The sequence below is a fragment of the Capra hircus genome, chromosome 16, assembly GCF_001704415.2.
Source record: "Capra hircus breed San Clemente chromosome 16, ASM170441v1, whole genome shotgun sequence".
Taxonomy (NCBI): domain Eukaryota; kingdom Metazoa; phylum Chordata; class Mammalia; order Artiodactyla; family Bovidae; genus Capra; species Capra hircus.
Window position 1 is genome coordinate 78,637,976 of NC_030823.1, and position 17,665 is coordinate 78,655,640.

The 17,665-nt window shown below is 60.5% G+C and overlaps 1 protein-coding gene across 5 annotated transcripts in view; it reads right to left on the minus strand.

The window, feature by feature from the left end:
- Nucleotides 1–17,665, minus strand: part of PPP1R12B (protein phosphatase 1 regulatory subunit 12B) — a 165,467-nt gene that overhangs the window by 19,171 nt on the left and 128,631 nt on the right. For all 5 annotated transcript variants that reach the window (XM_018060851.1, XM_018060853.1, XM_018060854.1 and 2 more), the window contains one exon: nucleotides 26–42. In XM_018060851.1, the coding sequence (XP_017916340.1) occupies nucleotides 26–42 (17 nt within the window). The remainder of the gene's footprint in view (nucleotides 1–25; nucleotides 43–17,665) is intronic.

Consider the following 17,665-nt stretch of genomic DNA (forward strand, 5'->3'; position numbering starts at 1 on the left):
AGGGGTGGCGCAGGGCGGGCCTTACCTGGAGAGTCGCTCACGCTGCAGAAGGGAGAGAAACAAGAGGTCAGGCAGCCGCAGGCCGATGTTGGCCATTCCCATTCCCAAGTGTACTTTCCAACCAGACACCCCAGCTCCACAGCTGCAGACGGGCTGCAGCTTCGCAGGCTAAGGAAAGGCTGCTGAGCAAAGCACCGCCCCACGTGCCCAGGACTCTCAAGACTTGTGGCTGGTGGTGGGGGGAGCGCATCGAGTTAAGCTGGGGTTCAGCGACCTGTGACAGGACCGCCGGCCCCCAACAAACGGCCCTGTGTGCCAGGGCCACGCAGGCCTGTGATGGGCCGCCTCTCTGCATCTCAGCGTCCCGTCTACCCATCGCCTTCCATTCACACCCAGCCCTGCTCTCGGGGACGCCCTCATCTGCTCTGTGAAGGCCCAGGACCGTCCCCACTGCCCCCAGGCCCCTCATGAAGGGAGAGGAGGGCAGGCAGAGGCCCCCTTGCTCCCAGGACGGTGGGAGGAGCACAGCGAGAAAGCACTGAGGCCTCAGGAGGAGGGGCTCACAGGCCTCAGCTGGGAGCCCACCTGCTTAGGGCCACTGCGAGCACCAGCGTAACAATGCGGCTGCTTCACATTTATTTTTGATCACGGATGACCTTTACCCTTTATCTCCACTTTTCTAATAAAAGAACTCAGGCAAAAACCCAAAAAAACCTCCATCGACGTAGACGTATTTATTTTTCTTTTCTGAGGAGTTAATAACAGTATCGATGAGGGGAGACAGAGGCAGGAGGGCGAGGAACAGGACGTGCAGGTCCCCGCCGGGCTGGGCCTTCCCGGGGATGGTGCCCCACCCCAGCGACCCGGCTGCGAGGCGCCACCCCCGAGACCCTCGCCCGACCCGGGCTCACGCCCACCAGCTCTGCTTTCCACAGCGCCCCACCGGACCTCCACCCGGACCTCTGGCTGGCAGGTGTCCCCTCGACAGGCCAAGAGCCGGCCGTCCTCCGTGAATGGCGCCGCGGCCCCAGGTGCCCTGCGTGCAGCTGGACATGAGTGTTTGGGGTGAAGACCCACCCCACCGCCGACGGAGGAGTTGCTGCGAGGGGCGAGCGCCTTCTGACCTGGGGCCAGACGCTGGCAACGGCTTGGGAGTCCTCCTGACTCACCCCCATAACGCCCGGCCTCGCCCCTCTTCACCAGCCCAGCGCATCGCCTGGCCTGAGTGCCAGCGCTCAAGCTGCCCCCAGGGGCTGTGCCAGGGGTGGGGGGGCTCACGGCCAGGGCCTGCCCATCAGGACACACCCAGACCCCAGAGAAGTGAGGCCAAACCCGGGCTGGGGACAGCAAGGGCCCCAGTGAACAGAGACCGCCGCGTAGGGCCTGCAAGGGAGGCCGAGCGGGGGCATCGAGAGCGCGGCCGGCAGGCCTGCCTGAGCAGCGGGGGCAGACGGAGCGGGGCGAGGAGAGAAGGCGGGGAGATGGTGCTGCTCACACGCCCCAGGGCCCCCACCCTCCCGGTGACGCCCACGGGGGCGCTCAGCACAGGCCCAGCCCAGCCCTCGGGCTCCCCCACCCACCTCGCGCACACAACCATCCCTTCCCATCTCTCCTACAGAAGCCTGAGCCCCCGGGCAGGGTGCCTGCAGATGGGCTTGGTTTGGTGGCCCACAGATTTACTGCTTGGGGGTTCCTGACGTCCTCTCTGTAAGTGTGTGACCTGTCGGGTGGGACTGTAGCTGCGTCTCCAGCTTTAAATTCTGCGGTGCGGACTGTCTCTGGTGAAGACAGGAAATTCAGCGTTCACCAGGTCTGTCTCCATCAGAGCTCACGAGTCAGGTCCAGGACTCGCTCCTCATAGGGCAGAAGTGGTGACCTCCCCACGGGGGTGGGTTCCCGCCGTCACACCCCTGCGGTCCTCAGGTGGGGCAGATCACACGCAGGGGACACACAGCATGGCCTCCGCTGAGGAAGCTACACAGCCGGTGGGCCAGCCCTGCCACGCCGCCCTCAGGACAGCCCGCAGCTCCCCGAGGGGCCGCCTGGGGGGCTGGAGGAATACATGCCCGCTTCTCCCGTGGGGCCGCGCTTCTCACGGAGCAAGACCCACTCAGGTGGACTCCCACCAGAAGCCGGGGTCGGAGGAGAAGAGCCTCCTCCCACCATGTCCTCCGCCCCTCCCAACTAGTGACCACCTGAGCCCTCTGGGAGCCTCGGCCTTTTACCACCGCCTTTAAGGACGAGCCTCAGCCACATTTCGAGGTGACCGGCTCCTCAGAGGAGAGCGTGAGTCTCAGGAGACACGATCTGGGAACAGGCGAGGCAGCTCGGCTACACACGCACCACTTCAGAGGAGGACCCCTGGGTTTCTAGAGACGGCACTGTCCCTGCAGCAGCGAGCCCAGGAGGCTTCTGAGAGCCACGAGGGCAGGCGGGCCCGGACGGGTAGAGGCCTCGGGACGCAGCCCCAGCCGTGGATGGCGCGGTGCTGGTGCTGAGACCGTGTTCCAGAAACTGCTGCTGTGCCTGGCTTCTTAATGCCCTAGATAACCTGGCATCTAATGGAGAAACGCCAGCTACGTTTAGGGAGAGAGAAGTCTGGGTTTCTTGATCAAAGGAGCTGTCACTCACTAAGCCCAGCTCCCTGTCATCCAGACACTGCACCTCATTCGGAAGCGTGCGCCCATCCCTGCAGGGAGTGGTTGGAGTAGGCCGGGAGAGTGGGCGGTGAGCCCATCAAGGACATCATGGGAGTCGGGGAAGGGCCCAGGGCCCCCAGGGAGGAGCCAGAGCCGCCCCAGGGGCAACGAGGGCCCAGGCCCGGCCAGGCTGCGCCCTCAGAGGACAGGCACGGCGTCCTTGCACCTGTGCTTTGGACACGGCCCGAGTCCCCAGCCCTCCAGAGCCGCAGGTGAGTACCGGCGTCTGGCAGCCCGTGCTCGAGTCCGCGCGTCTCAGGAAGGACTCCCGGTGAGAGACGCCGTTGCTCTGCTGGCACTGAAGACCAGCGCCGTTGGCCGCGAGGCGGGACTCTGTGCTGCCTCTGGGCTGGAGGGAGACTGCTCAGTCGCTCTCACAGCCTTTACGGCCCAACCTGGGGCCTCAGCAGCAGAGAAGACAAGCTGCTCAGAGAGCAGCACACACATGGAAAACAGAAAGTGAGGAGGAGGAGGAGGACCCAGACAGACCCCAGCTCAGAAATGCTCCCAAACCAAGAAGCTGGCTCCTCCCTCCCACACTTCCCGAATTCTCCCGCAACGACCTCACTGGCTGGGGCCTGTTTCTAATAAGACAGTAGGGCCGAGGGCGCTGGGAATTCACAAGGCCATCCTGGAACGGGACGGGGCCAGGCTGGTTTTCATTTGTGAAATGTAGAGGCTCTCGAAACACCAGCGGCTGGCTTAGAAAAATCCCCACAAAAGCTTTTAGCTTGGAGTTACTGGGAGTTCAGGAAGGTGGATAATTAAAACCAAACTCCTCTGACCAAGTTTAAAATAAAACTGTGGCTCTGGAGGCTGGGCCCAAGGGAGAGGCGGACCGCGTCACGTGCCCAGGCCGAGACCAGCGGGCTGACCCCAGAGCCGTGGGAAAGCCTGTTTCCTCGCTCCCTGCAGAGGACGCAGCGGGCGCCAAGCCAGCGTCTGCCTCGCACCCAGATGAGCACCCACGGCACACCTGGCCACGCCCGAGAACGTCCACGCGACGCCAAGCCTCTGAGAGCCCCTCCCCACACATAAACACGGCCTCGGGCTCTGGGAAGCCCGAACCGGTGGCCGGGGGCTCCAGCTCTGAACAGGGCCTTCCTGAGTCTGGGCTGTCCCAGCATCCGGGACTACACTCGGGGGCAGGGAAGGAAACCGTCCCTCTGTGCAGAGAGTGGTGGTGTCCAGGCGGGGTCGGGCGCTTCCCAGATCTGGGGATGGGTGTCACCAGGTCTCCGCTGGGCTCTCTCCTCTTGCACATCTGCTGTCCGTGTGGGCCAGGTCCTGCCCCACTGTGCCCCTGGGCCGGTCCCGCAGCCCCTGCCTCCGACAGGGATGCGGCCGCCTGTCACACTCCCCTGCTCCCCCGCCGTCAGCCTGGGACGCTCTGTGCTCAGGGCTGGTGCTGGGTCAGGCCCGCCCTGCCAAGGGCCGCGTGCCCATGACACAGTCCAGGGAGAAACGCGTGAGCACGGTCGCAGGCCCCAGCCAGGCCAGGACACCAGCTCGGGACGCTCTGGAAAGCCCCACGGTGAGAGGCTCGGCCAAGCTCACCCCGCACCCCAGGGCAGGAAGTGTCCACAGCGCACGGCCCCGCAGCGGCGGCTGGCTGACGGCTCGCAGCCTGAGTCAACAATGCCGGGTGCACGACACGCGGGCAGGTGGGTGTCCTCCGGGCAACACTTGCAGGCAAAACCCAACTTTTAAAAGTGTTCAATTACATCTGACTTCATCGAATTCTACCCCATTTGTCTTTACCAAGTGCTTACTGCACGCGGAAGGTAAAACAATGGAGTCAAGAAGCACAGGAACTACATTCCGTTCCTGGAGATGTTTCTGACAACTCTGACTGGCAGGTCGTGACGAGCCGTGTGGGAGGCTTGTGGGAACGAGGTGCCCCGCTGTCGCTGCACGAGCTCCAGCGTGTCCCCCCGTCGGCAGAGGTCCAGCCCTGCTGCCCCTCTGGTCACGCCGGCCCCGTCTCCATTCCGTCCAGGCCGGCACCTTTCCCTGTGGGCATTCCCCGTTTCCGAAGAATTCCCACACCTCTCGTGCTGTGCTCAGTCGCTCAGTCGCGTCTGACTCTGCGAGCCCGTGACCGTAGCCCGCTAGGCCCCTCTGGCCCTGAGGACTCTCCAGGCAAGAATATCAGAGTGGGCTGCCACGCTCTTCTCCAGGGGATCTTCCCGACACAGGGATCGAACACAGGTCTCCTGCATTGCAGGCAGGTTCTTTACCGTCTGAGCCACCAGGAAAGCCCCACAGATCCTTGGGGAGTTCACAAAATGTACTGATAGTAGAAGGGAACACACGAACATGCTAAAGTTCCCCTGAAGAACCCGGGGCAAGCCCCCTGCACCTAAACACCATCCACAAACTGTCACGGACCCAGGAACAAAGCACCCTCTCCAGGCGGCCTTCACGGGCCAGGTGACGAGGACCAGGGACCACGGGCTGGCTCTTGCGGTTCTGGTCAGGGTGCCTGGCCCACACGGAGCATGCAGGGGCACGGGTCCTGGGTCTGCACGGCACAGGCACTGAGGGAGCTCGTCAGCATCGGCCTCCACTGCCCGCTCACCTGGCCCCTCGGGCTGTGGGGCTTCAGGCCGCCAGAGGAGTGAGCTAGCTCAAGTGCACCCCTGCCCGCAAGCCAGGGTTTTGATTATCTGTAGATTTTGATTATCCAGGCTAATCCCTACTTACCCTCTCTAACCCATGGGCACTTCGGGTTATTATTTGACTGTCCAAACAGTTACACTCTCTCTCTGATAATCACTCAAGAGGTCGACGCTCTGACACAAAGACGCTGCTCTCACTGGGAAGAGGACAGCAGTCAAGTCCAGGCCTCCTGGGGAGGATGCCTGCTCTGCAGTCCGAGAAGGCAGCGGGGCTCCGGGCTGAGACCGCACTGGCCCCTGCGGGACACACCCTCAGGACCAGAAACCAGAGGAACGAAAGGCCGGCTCGAGCCTCTCCCGTCTCCTGACTGTAACTGTCAGCCCGCCCACGGGGCATGAGGCCGAGAGACAGTGAGAGCCGTGCTGGGCCCTGGAACCATCTCAGACGGGAGACGCGGGCCATGCTGAAGGCGGACCGGAGCCTCTGCCTCTCAGCCCCTCTGCCCTGGTGACCCTCCACTCCTGGGCTCTTCGGGACGGAGGCTCGTCACCGTAACAGCCAGACGTGGGCCCTGGCTGCCCGCAGCGGCGGCCTGGGAGGAGCCCTGCCCGCTGCTGCTGCCCACACAGTCTGCCCACGTCTGCCCGCAGTTTAGGGCACACACCTCAGCACACTCTGCCCGTGATTTTCTCCTGAGCTTCACACCAACCACCTCCCATCACTCCTGAGCCTCCCAAAGCACTTCTCACTGGACACGTTGCCATCTGGGGCACCTGGCCTGCCCCGCCGCGGGGCTGTCTACCATCTTCTCCGGAGCTGCCCATACTGGGGTCTGCGGGTCACGCTGGGCCCCCCTGCCTGCCCTCCAGGCGGACGCGCCTACCGCCCGACGGGCCTCCTGCGCCCAGCGCCGCGCCCGCGCCTAGACCACAAGGCTCCCTCTGCCCTGCGGTGACCCTTGCGTTTCCCCTTGTCTCCCATGTGAGCCGGCAGGCCTCCAGGCAGGGAGTCCTTCCGTCTCACTCCCAGGTCTAGCATTGGCCCGTCGCACATGGAATGGTCCCCAGGGAGGATCCACCATGGTGATGAAGGTCCGGAACCAGCCTCCGGTCTGCAGGCCTCTCCTCTGTGGCCAGCCCAGTCCACCCAGGACTCGGGGCACTGCTCCGGGGGTGGTGGGACCTGCTTCCATGCCGACAGGTCCTCCCGTTCTCGTGAGGAGCTTTCTCCTGAAGAGTCACTGCTGACTAGCTTTTACTCAGTGGATTTAAAAGACCAAACCAAACCCAGCACACCAGGGGTTCTGATCAGAAAGTGACAGCTAGCCGCCTGCACCCTTGGTCTGTATTGTTCACCCAGACAACACTTCTCATCCTGGGGCAACAGGTTCTAAAGTGCCGGGTCAGCACGGTGGGAGCAGCAGAAAGCGACACCTACGGGGCTGCTCGCCGTCTGCCACAGGGGCTGATGTGGGGGGCAGGGCTGGAGACAGCGGGCTCAGCAAGGGGGTGGGCAGGGCTGGAGACAGCGGGCTCAGCAAGGGGGTGGGCAGGGCTGGAGACAGTGGGCTCTGCAAGGGGGTGGGCAGGGCTGGAGACAGTGGGCTCAGCAAGGGAGGGGCCAGGCAGGGAGACACCGGGCTCAGCAAGGGGGTGGGCAGGGCTGGAGACACCGGGCTCAGCAAGGGGGTGGGCAGGGCTGGAGACAGTGGGCTCTGCAAGGGGGTGGGCAGGGCTGGAGACAGCGGGCTCAGCAAGGGAGGGGCCGGGCAGGGAGACAGTGGGCTCAGCAAGGGGGGGCAGGCAGGGAGACAAGTGCTTTGTGGGGTGGTCTCTCCCCTCTGGGAGGAAGACACCTCATGGGGTGGGCGAGCACTCCCTGTTGCCACAGGACCCAACACCAAACATACCCTCGTTAGTTTGTAAAGCTGGTTACAGTTTTAGCTGGTAAAATGTTCCCTTTATTCACATTAATAGCTAGGGTGAAAAATATGTAAAATCTGTGTATTTTCTGTTGAGATGTAAGTCTTGAGGGAGTAACAATCCAGGTTACACGGGGAAAATGCTACTGATCTTGGTTTATAGATGCAGGTCAAATCCTATTATCATAAATACCGACCAATTCAAAGAAAATCTGTCTAACTGAAAGACTCCCAGGGTGCAGCTGATGCCCCACTTACTTCAAGACTGTTTGGTACAACAATGCCAACCAAGCTCTGTAGACGTCAGCCTTTCTCAGGCGTGTTACCTCGGGGTATGCCCTGTACTGAGGCATATTTTGGTAAATTAGCAAATAATATTTTGAGAATATTGACCAGAGGTTACCTGGTTCTTACTTTCAAGATGATTTAAAAATACTAAACCATCTAAACTGACTAGTTTTTAAGATAAGAGAATTTATAAACTTGAAACCCAATAACAGTCACAGTGATTAAAGAGCAAAAAAGAGCTAGAGGCATCTAATATATTAGTAGCTCAGGATTATTTTTTTTAATACTGGAAAATTACATCAAAAAGCAGTTTGAATGGCATCACTGATTCAATGGACATGAGTTTGAGCAAACTCTGGGAGTTGGTTAAGGACAGGGAAGCCTGGCGTGCTGCCCCCCATGGGGTCTCGAAGAGTCGGACGCGACTGAGCGACTGAACCGGTGGGTGTGTGAGCCGGGCGCCTGGCGGAGCTGCTCAGGGGGCGAGGAGAGGCCGGCCTTCAGGCGCTCATCAATCCACGCGGGAGGAGGCGCCCGCCAGACTCACGTGGGGCTCTGGAAGCTGTCTGGCTTTCCCTGAGCAAGAGGTCAGGGACGGCAGGCCTGTCACTCGGGGACCACCCGTCAGTTTTCAGACAGAGATGCTGAACTAGTGTGAGTCTGGTGTGAAAGGGGCAGTGGAGACCAGCACTGCGGGTCAGGAGGGCGGGTGGTGGGTGCCTTCCTTATGGGGCTGGACTTAGAGCCATGTGCAGTAGTGTAATAGGGGTTCAGAGAATGAAAAACGTCTATTATTCCAAAACGACAAACTAGAGAAAGTAAACACACCCTTGGTTGGGGAGGACGTGCACTGTCTTTTGCACCTAAGTGAATGTCAAGGAGGATGTTAGCTGCACAATCTCTAGGCAAACATTAGCTTACTACATTATCTCAAAAAGGTCGCTGTTTTACCAAGTACAGAAATGCCGAAGTACATAACATTAGAAGTGCCAGATGCTGCCGGGAGTTTAGAAGCGTGATAAGACAGCTTCAGTTTTCAACTGCTGAAAACGCACCGTCATTTGTTTTCTGGAGTCAGAAATAACCCGTTTGAGCTGCAGTTTACAGGCTTCCTGAACACTGAAGAGCAATGTGCCCTAAACTCCCCCACGAGACAGCCGTAACTTCACAATTCCTCTGAGGATGTTTTCCTTACGGGAAAGGAAAATGGAACCATTTGCTGTTTAGCCCTTTGGACGACACAATTTTTCTCAGTGGGGGCTTCGAGCCTCGGGCCTGCAGAACCAGCTCTGGTGGTGTGTCGCCGCCAGCAGGACGGCTGTTCCCAGCAGGGTGTCCCAGGTCCTCTGCCGGCAGGCCAGCAATTCTGCCCCAGAGGGGGCTCGGGGGCCCTGGGGGCCTGGCTCCAGGGGCCCCACCACGCCCCAGAGCCACCCAAGCTCGTAACAGCCGTCAGTGAGCTGGGGGTCCTCAACCCTCACGAGTATTTGCTGTTTGCTTGCTGACGAGGGGCCGGGCCGGGTTTCGCGCTCTCTGGGGAGGATGCGGGGATGGCAGCACCCTCGGCAGGCACCTGGGGCTCGTAACCATGGCCCGGCCTGTCCTCGGGGCATCTGTGCCACACACGCTCCAAGAAGCAGCGTTGGAAGGCAGGGGAGATGCCAGCGTGGACCCCACAGGACACGAGCCGAGGCCCGCTGGGAGATGAAATCAGGGCTTCCCCGCCCGTTCTGACTGTCGACAGCCCCGGGTTAGTCTGCGTGTCTGACACCCAAGCGGAGCATGAGCGCTTTCCGCAGCACAGGCCCAGGCTGCCCGGGTCCCTGGGGCTGCAGCTGGCAGTGGGAGCCTGGCCGCCCTCTGACCTGGGAAGCAGCACCCAGGCCGGGTTTCAGCCCCTCTACCCCGGAGCCTCGACTCTCTCCACCGTGGCCTTGGCCCAAAAGTTGGGGGGCGGGTGGCTGTTGGGGACCAACACAGGAAGCAAGCTGCAGCCCGTGCAGAGAGGACACGGGCTCCTCGGCATGGGAAAGGGGTGTCCCTGGAGATGCGAGCAGGTGCTGCTGGGAGGCACTGCTCTGGTAGCGGCCCCGGGGCTGAGCGATGCTGACCGGGGCTCCTCTCACCACAGGACGGCCCGGCTGCCCCCACCTGTGGGCCCTGCCTGGAAGCTGCGGGGCGCAGGTGCCCCAGCTCCTTGGGGATGACAGCAGCCAGGCCACGTGCAAAGAGGCCCCCACATTCCCAGGACACACACAGGAGAAGCCCTGCGGTCACTCGCATGGTGAGAAAGACACTGAAAACAGACATAGAACTGCTCAGGAGACACGCAAGCCTGCCTCACGGTTCCCCTCCAAATAAGGGAGCCGTGCTAACCCCCCACCCAGGAGGAGCCGCCCCGACCCCTGACTCCCCCAGCAGGGCGCTCGCGGCCACGTGCAGACACGCGCCCTGGAGCTGGAGCCGCCGGGACCCTCACAGCCAGCAGGGGCGCCTTCAGCTTCTCCAGCACAGAATTTCCTGACGGCCACTGAGGACTAGGACCCCGTGTCCGGAACGCCTGCCCTCTGCTGTCCGTCACTCAGAGATGCCCCGCACACACACGCACACACACAGAGCCTGCGCACGCCTGAGGTCACCGCAGGCGCTTCCGCAGCCCTGGGGGCTGCCCCGGGGACACAGCGCCGACTCCTACTTCACAGAAAGGGACCGCTGACCGCAGCCAGCCTCCATTCTGCCGTCGGCGAGGAGCTCCACCTGAGCTTTCTAAGGCTGTTTTCAGGGCAGAAACCTCCTGTTGAGCAGCTCCTGGCCAGCTGGTTCCACATGCCCCGTAGCACCTCTGCCCAGCCCGACCCCAGGGCCAGCCTGGTCCCACAGACCCCAGACCTCAGCCCAGCCCAGCCCCACAGACCCTAGAGCCCAGCCCACAGCCTACCCCCACGACCAGACCCCAGGGCCCAGCCAGGCCCCAGGGCCCAACCTGACTCCATCATACCCCAGGGCCAGCCCACAGCCCGGCCCCGATCCCACAGACCCCAGATCCCAGACCTCAGCCTGGCCCTGACCCCACAGACCCCAGGGGCCAGCCCACAGCCTACCCCTGAGCCCAGACCCCAGGGCCCAGCCCAACCCCAGCAGACCCCACAGCCCAGCCTGACCCCATGGCACAGCCTGACCCTAACATGCCCCAGGGCCAGTACACAGCCCGGCCCCAACCCCACCGACCTCAGGGCCCAGCCTGGCTCCGACAGCCCAAGGGCCAGCCCGACCCCATGGCACAGCCTGACCCCAACACACCCCAGGGCCCAGCCCGACTCCAACATACCCCAGGGCCAGTCCACAGCCCGGCCCCAATCCCACAGACCCCAGACCTCAGCCTGGCCCTGACCCCACAGACCCCAGGGCCCAGCCCACAGCCCCACCCTGACAGAGCACAGATGGAGGGGGTCTCCTTACTCGTAGAGTCTTGGCCGTTGGGGAGGGCGAGGCTGGGGGTGAGTCCGACTGGGCCGTCTTGCTCCGAGCGAGGTCCTTGCCCCGGCCATGCAGGGAAGACATGGCCCCAGGGGGGTGCGGGGAGGGGCAGGGTCACCGAACGCCCCTGATCACACCTCAGAGCTGAGCGGGTCACAGTGGGGGGCCCCGTCGGTGAGTCCACGCTGGGTCTGAGCACGTCCAGTCCAGCCTAGCCTGCTTCTCCCCGAGGAGCTTCTCTTGGAGACCTGCGCCCACAGAACGAGGTCCAGGCTCTGGGACCACAGGTCACGCCCGGGAGGTCGTGCCGGCGAACAGCCGCCCTGTACTCATCTGCAGGGAGGGCACACCAGCCCCCTGGACACCACGCCGCCTCCCAGAGCCAGGCACCGGGGCTGCACTGGGCCCTGTGGCCATTGGCCGTGACAAACGCAGCTTAGAGGACTGAAACACACAGACACCAACCGTAAACAAGGCAGCCAGGGCTCAGGAGAAGGAAGCGGTCTGGGGAAGTCCAAGGAGGCTGCTCTTACATATAAACACGCGCCCCACATGCTCCCGCCCTCCACTCTGACATTCCAAATCCTATTCGCTCAGCGAGGAATGCTGGCCGAGGGCCAAGGGCCAAGATGCGCTTTCCACTCGGAATTCGGGTTGCCACTTGCAGGAGGAGGAGAGAGCCCGCGGCTCCTGGGAACGCAGGGGGGGCCCTGGGGGCGAAGCCGTGGCCCCCGCCCCCCGCCCCGCTTCTCAGAGGCGTCTCCCGGGGGAGCCGGGACTCTTCCACATCTGGGCCTGCGAGCGACAAAGCCCAGACAGGCAGCAAAGCAACGGAGGCCTTTCGTGTCCAAGTGTGACCACACGTCACTGCTGCCGCCCCGTGAGGAAGCCGCAAGTTGAAACTCTGGCCACGGCGGAGGAAGCTCTCTGCACAAGAGACCCTGCCAGCGGAGCCTCTGAGAACACAGCTCGGCAGGGTTTTACAAAATGCCATCACTGGAGGATCAGACAGGCGGAGAGAGCCAGGGGGAGCAAGCAGAGGACAGGGCTGCGGGGAGTCCAGAGTTAAGCAGAGGAATTCCTCCGCTTGGGGTAGCAGGGCTCTGCGTTTGGCCTTGAAACGTCTCAAGTTCAATCTCTCGGGCCCTGTGTCATGGCCACTGTAGCCAGCATTTCCCCGCCAAGCGCTTTCTCAGCCAGCGGCTCCGTCCCTGAAGTAACAAGGCTCTCAGAAGCAGTCCCGCCTCCCGCCCCCGGTGCAATGGGCGCTTTCCCTCCACCCGTCCCCAGCAAGCCCCCTTCCCTCCAGTGCCCTGATAACTTCCCCACCCTTCTGAGCAACTTCTGAGGCTGAATCAAGGGAGCTGGGGCTGCTCTGAGGAACACAGGCTGGAACGTCTATACAGGGGCCCTGATCCATTCCCAATCCAAACCCCCCTAGGAGGACCGACCAGTTCTACCGTGAACCAGTTCATGTGTCCAAAAGGCAGTGATCTTGGGGCTCAGACCTACAAGTCTGACCTTCTGCAGCCCACTTACACGGCCACTCCCGTCTCTGGGGGCACGTCTTCCTCTGTTAGACCTTCCCACTTAGAAGAGAGACACCCCCGCAGCGCGACAGGCTGGGAGGGTCGGGCGCTGGCCGAGCTGAGAGACCCCGGGAGCCGGCACCGCCCCGGGTGCGGCGACGCCTTCTTCATGGGCAGCTGCTCCCCGTGGTCCGTGCGGGTCTCGCGTCTGTCTCGGCAGCACCGACGCCCGTCAAGCCCTCCGTGTCTGTCTCTAACACCCATCATCTCGCCCGGCCCTCTGCCCCACACGGAAAAGGACGACCACCCTACAGACGGGGAGACAAGCCCTCTCAGGTGACGACGTGGCAGGAGAGACGCAGCCGGGAGAGGCGAGCGAGGCGCGGCGGCCCGGCGGGGAGCCCCGGCTTCAGCAAGGCGTCTCCAGACGTCGGGGAAGGGCGGGCAGCAGGCAGCGCCAGGAGCGCCGGGACAGGGATGAATTCCCCGGAAAGGTAAAGGTCAGCTCTTTCTTTATCCACTGGTCCTTTTATATGTTTGACGCTTTCTTCACGCTGGCGACAAGCACTTCTCGTCTCCCTTCTCAGTGACAAGGCGCCAGCCTCGGAGAGCGTTGCGCCCGCTTCCCGCGGTGGCCCCAGCCCTGCGCCTTTGGGTGGAGCCCGATCTGCTTTTCAGGGAGCGCGGCGTTGCCGCACCGGGCGGCCAGGGGCGGCAGCGCCCCTTGTCTCTCCAGGCCGCCCCGTCACGAAGCGCGACGGTCGCACCTGGGCACACACGTCCCCGCGGGGCAGCTGCTCGGTCAGCAACGGCGCGGCGAGAGCGGCCCTCTCGGGCTCCACCGGAGGGTCTGGTCTTTCATCTCTCAGCCTAGTCACCGAAGCGCCCGGGAAAGGCGCCCTCCAGACAGAGGCCTACACACGGTGCTTCCACACGGGCAGGAGGGGGCACCGGGTCCGTGCCTCATCTCCTCCAGGGAGACAAAGGGAAGCAGCTCGGCAACGATAGGACGCTCTGTTATAGCTGAACCAGAGTCCCAGGCCGTCGGCTCAGCAGCGAGAGGAGGTTCTGTAATAACTGAAGTCCCAGGCTGTCGGCTCAGCACAACCTCCGACAACGTGGGGCCAGCCGCAGGCCCCTGCGTGCCCCTGCGTCTGACGGCACGCGCGCGCCCTGCGTGCCCCTGCGTCTGACGGCACGTGCGCGCCCGCAGGCCGCCGCACACAGCAGGGGGTGGTGTGTCCTGCCCATCCGCTCCCCGAGGGCTCTCCCAGCCTCCCTCAGTGGCTTTCAGTTCAGAACTGATGAGCCACGTGAGTCACTTCTAATGTCTCTTAGGTCTTAAACCAAGAAAACTAAACTCCACGGTTCAGGAGTGATGACGTTCGGTAAAGCGTGCCCCAAAGCAACGCACAGCTGACACAGCCGCCCCTCAGGAAGGGCGTGTGCACCGAGGCCAGGCCGCCTGCCCGCCGTCTTGAGAAGGAACACGTGCAGTCCCAGCGCCTCCTTCCTCCACGAGCAGTGTGCTTCCCGCGGTCCCCCGTGAACAGAAAATTCCGGACTGTGCTCACCACCCCCCCAGAAGTGCAGACGTCAGCTGCCTCCAACTTCAGCCTGCGCGAGCAGGCAGCAAACACGGCGTATTATCAAACTCACAGGAGCCTCTGGGCTACTGTGTCGGCTGCTGCCACTCCACACAGACCGCCTGCAGCAGAGGCCTCGTGTTTACCCAGAACAGATGTGAGTGCGCAGAGACACAGACTGTCGCCCACCAGGCCCCTCTGTCCGTAGGATTCTCCGGGCAGGAATACTGGAGCGGACTGCCATTTCGTCCTCCAGGGGGTCTTTCCGGTCCAGGGATGGAACCCTGACTTCCTGCACTGCAGGCGGATTCTTTACCACTGAGTCACCGGGAATGCCCAAACGCCTTTCTATGTACCTACTGTATTTCTATGTATCTACATGTCCTTTACTCTCTGGTTCACGGTCAAACTAATTTTTGTAATTCCCGAGGGTAGAATATACAAGCATAAATGTATGCACCCAGAAATGGAGTGGATAAACCCACAGAACTGCATGCCGAACACAAACAGCTGCTAAAACAGTCTCATAGTCAGACTGAACCCAAAGGGGGCGCACTTCATCATGCTGCATATAACCTGTGAAGGGCAGGACGCAACGGTTAGAGCTGGACTTGGAATAAGGGACTGGTTTAGAGGTAAAAGAGTACGTCAAGGCTGTATATTGTCACCCTGCTTATTTAACTTCTATGCAGAGTACATCATGAGAAACGCTGGGCTGGATGAAGCACAAGCTGGAATCAAGATTGCCGGGAGAAATCAATAACCTCAGATATGCAGATGACACCACCCTTATGGCAGAAAGTGAGGAGGAACTAAAAAGCCTCTTGATGAAAGAAGACAGAAAAAGGTGGCTTAAAACTCAACATTCAAAAAACTAAGATCATGGCATCCAGTCCCATCACTTCATGGCAAATAGATGGGGAAACAATGGAAAACAGTGGCAGACTTTATTTTCTTGGGCTCCAAAATCACTGTGGATGATGACTGCAGCCACTAAATTAGAAGATGCTTGCTCCTTGGAAGAAAAGTTATGACCAATCTAGACAGCATGTTAAAAAGCAGAGACACCACTTTGCCAACAAAGATCCATCTAGTCAAAGCTACGGTTTTTCCAGTAGTCATGTATGGATGTGAGAGTTGGACTATAAAGAAAGCTGAGCGCCGAAGAATTGATGCTTTTGCACTGTGGTGTTGGAGAAGACTCTTGAGAGTCCCTTGGACAGCAAGGAGATCCAACCAGTCCATCCTAAAGGAGATTAGCCCTGAATATTCATTGGAAGGACTGATACTGAAGCTCTAATACTTTGGTCACGTGATGCAAAGAGCTGACTCATTATAAAAGACCCTGATGCTTGGAAAGATTGAAGACAGGAGGAGGAGACGACAGAGGAAGAGATGGTTGGATGGCATCACTGACTCACCGAACATGAGTTTGGGTGAACTCCAGGAGACAGTGAAGGAAAGGGGAGCCTGGCGTGCTGCAGTTCACGGGGTCGCAAGAGTTGGACACGACTGAGCAATGATACACAACCTCTTGGAATCGGTCGCAGAAACAAGCATGGGGCTGCTGCATAAATTCTGGAGTGCTGCTGGCCAAGGGGTCAGAAAAGGGCCTCTGTCTGCACTTTTGAGGGTCACAGCTGAGCCCCGGGGTGAAATGTTTAAGTTAACAAATAAACACTGTAGGAATTTAGCCATAAATGTGAGGTCTACACTTCTCTGAAGATCCACCCTGAAACCCACTCACCCTGAACTGTGGTCTCTTCCGAAGAGCAGCGGGGATGGGGTTAAGGGCAGGCTGTTGGCTCAGGAAGGTGAGGGAGACTCTCAACAGGCTCTCCCAGCCCCAGGGAGGTCTGCTCAAAGTCTGCAGCCAGTATCTAGTCTTTCAAAAATCCTGCTGCTGCTCTTCTCGCAAATCGATTTTGGGGGACAACTTAGTGTATAAACTTCCGAGACACCATAATATACAATATTTTAGTTCAGATCTAGAGAAGGAAGCAGTGAGTCACGTTATTAAGAGTCATTAACTATAAATTTCAGATCTCCGCTCCTCCTTTTGTAACCAAGAATTCAGAACACAACAATAAGTTTCAGGCGTATTTATGAATATAGGGCCAAATAAAGTATTTTCTGCTTTTAACCATCAACTTGATTTTCTCCCATCAAACCACCAACCACCACCGAGTGCTCGTGCAATGGACTTCTAAACAAACAGGTCTTCCCACTGAGAGGAGGCAACACACGCCCGCACACACTCAGAAGAGTCTGGGGTCCTAGGAGCCCCATGCATTTACGCTGCTGTTTTCATTACTGGGCGCCTGGACGGGCCACCAGCATCGCAGCAGGAGAGGGAAGAGGAGCTCTTTGCCAGGCATCCCGTCTCTGCCCGTTTCCCCGTCTCCATCTGTATCCTTGGTCTGTGTGAGGGGAGGTACCGGGCACAGAGTTCTGAGCAAGGGGCATACAGCAGGAGCTTCACCACAAAGCAGCCCCTGCCTTCCCCGCCGCTGGGAGGAGTCCTCCCGAGGAGCCGGTCCTCACCCCACACCTGGGTGGACTCCGGTTTCCTTTTCCATCTCTGAACAGCGGTAGGGGCAGACCCCCTTTGACCGAGTCCCCCAAGGCCTGGTAAACCTTCTGCAGACTGGCTCAGGCCTGGAACCTCTGGCCCAGGGTCGGAAAGCGGTGGTTAGAGTATTACCCGATTTCCTCTAGTGGTTATGGGGCTTTTCTATTTTCCTATTACTTCTTGAGTAATTTTGGTATTTTATATTTTCCCAGGAAAGAATCTGCTTAAACCAAGTGTTCATGCCTACGGTCATAATGCTGTTCAAAAGCACGTCTTATGATTAATGTCTGCTTTCTCCCTTCTGTCCCCCTCCCTTCCGGAGCTGTTCATTCTGACTGTCCCCACTGGCCCCCAAGGCCGTCACTCGTGAGGTTGGCCGTCCTGTGTCTCTTCAGAGTCAGCTCCTGGTCTCACCGGTCACCTCCACGGCTGTTGCGTTTCCGGTTCGTTGACTTCTGCCCGTCTCTCTATCTCACCCTTGCTGCTGCATCTGGGCGTTCTCTGTCCTCTTCCCAGCATCTCGAGTTTGAACGCCTGGCTCACTGGCTTTTCCGTTCCATCTTACTTTCAAGAGTTTTCGATGCACGTCTGCACTGAAGGGTGTAGCTTTTTCTCTCTAGCTACCTCTCCAGGATCTAGTGTGAAGCAACCTCACCCTAAGTGTGTTCTAGCTGGTGACGGCAGCCTCCCTGACCCACGCAGTGTCTCTGAGGGGCTCTCAGCACCCTGTCCCCACCCACCCACCCCCCCCCCCCCGCCCGCACCGCTGCAGCCTCCGCGGTCTGGATGCTGCCCCCGCGTCTCTCCTGCTCTCAGGACGCCTCGAGCCGCCACTGGCTGAGGCCTGCGCCGCTGTGCCCGGCGCTGAGTCCCTCACGCCCGCTTCGTCCCTCATGAAGCGCGCCCCCTCCCCGCCCCCTGCACTGCACTCTGGCAGAGCCACAGCCTCGCGTGACCTGACCTTCCTGCCG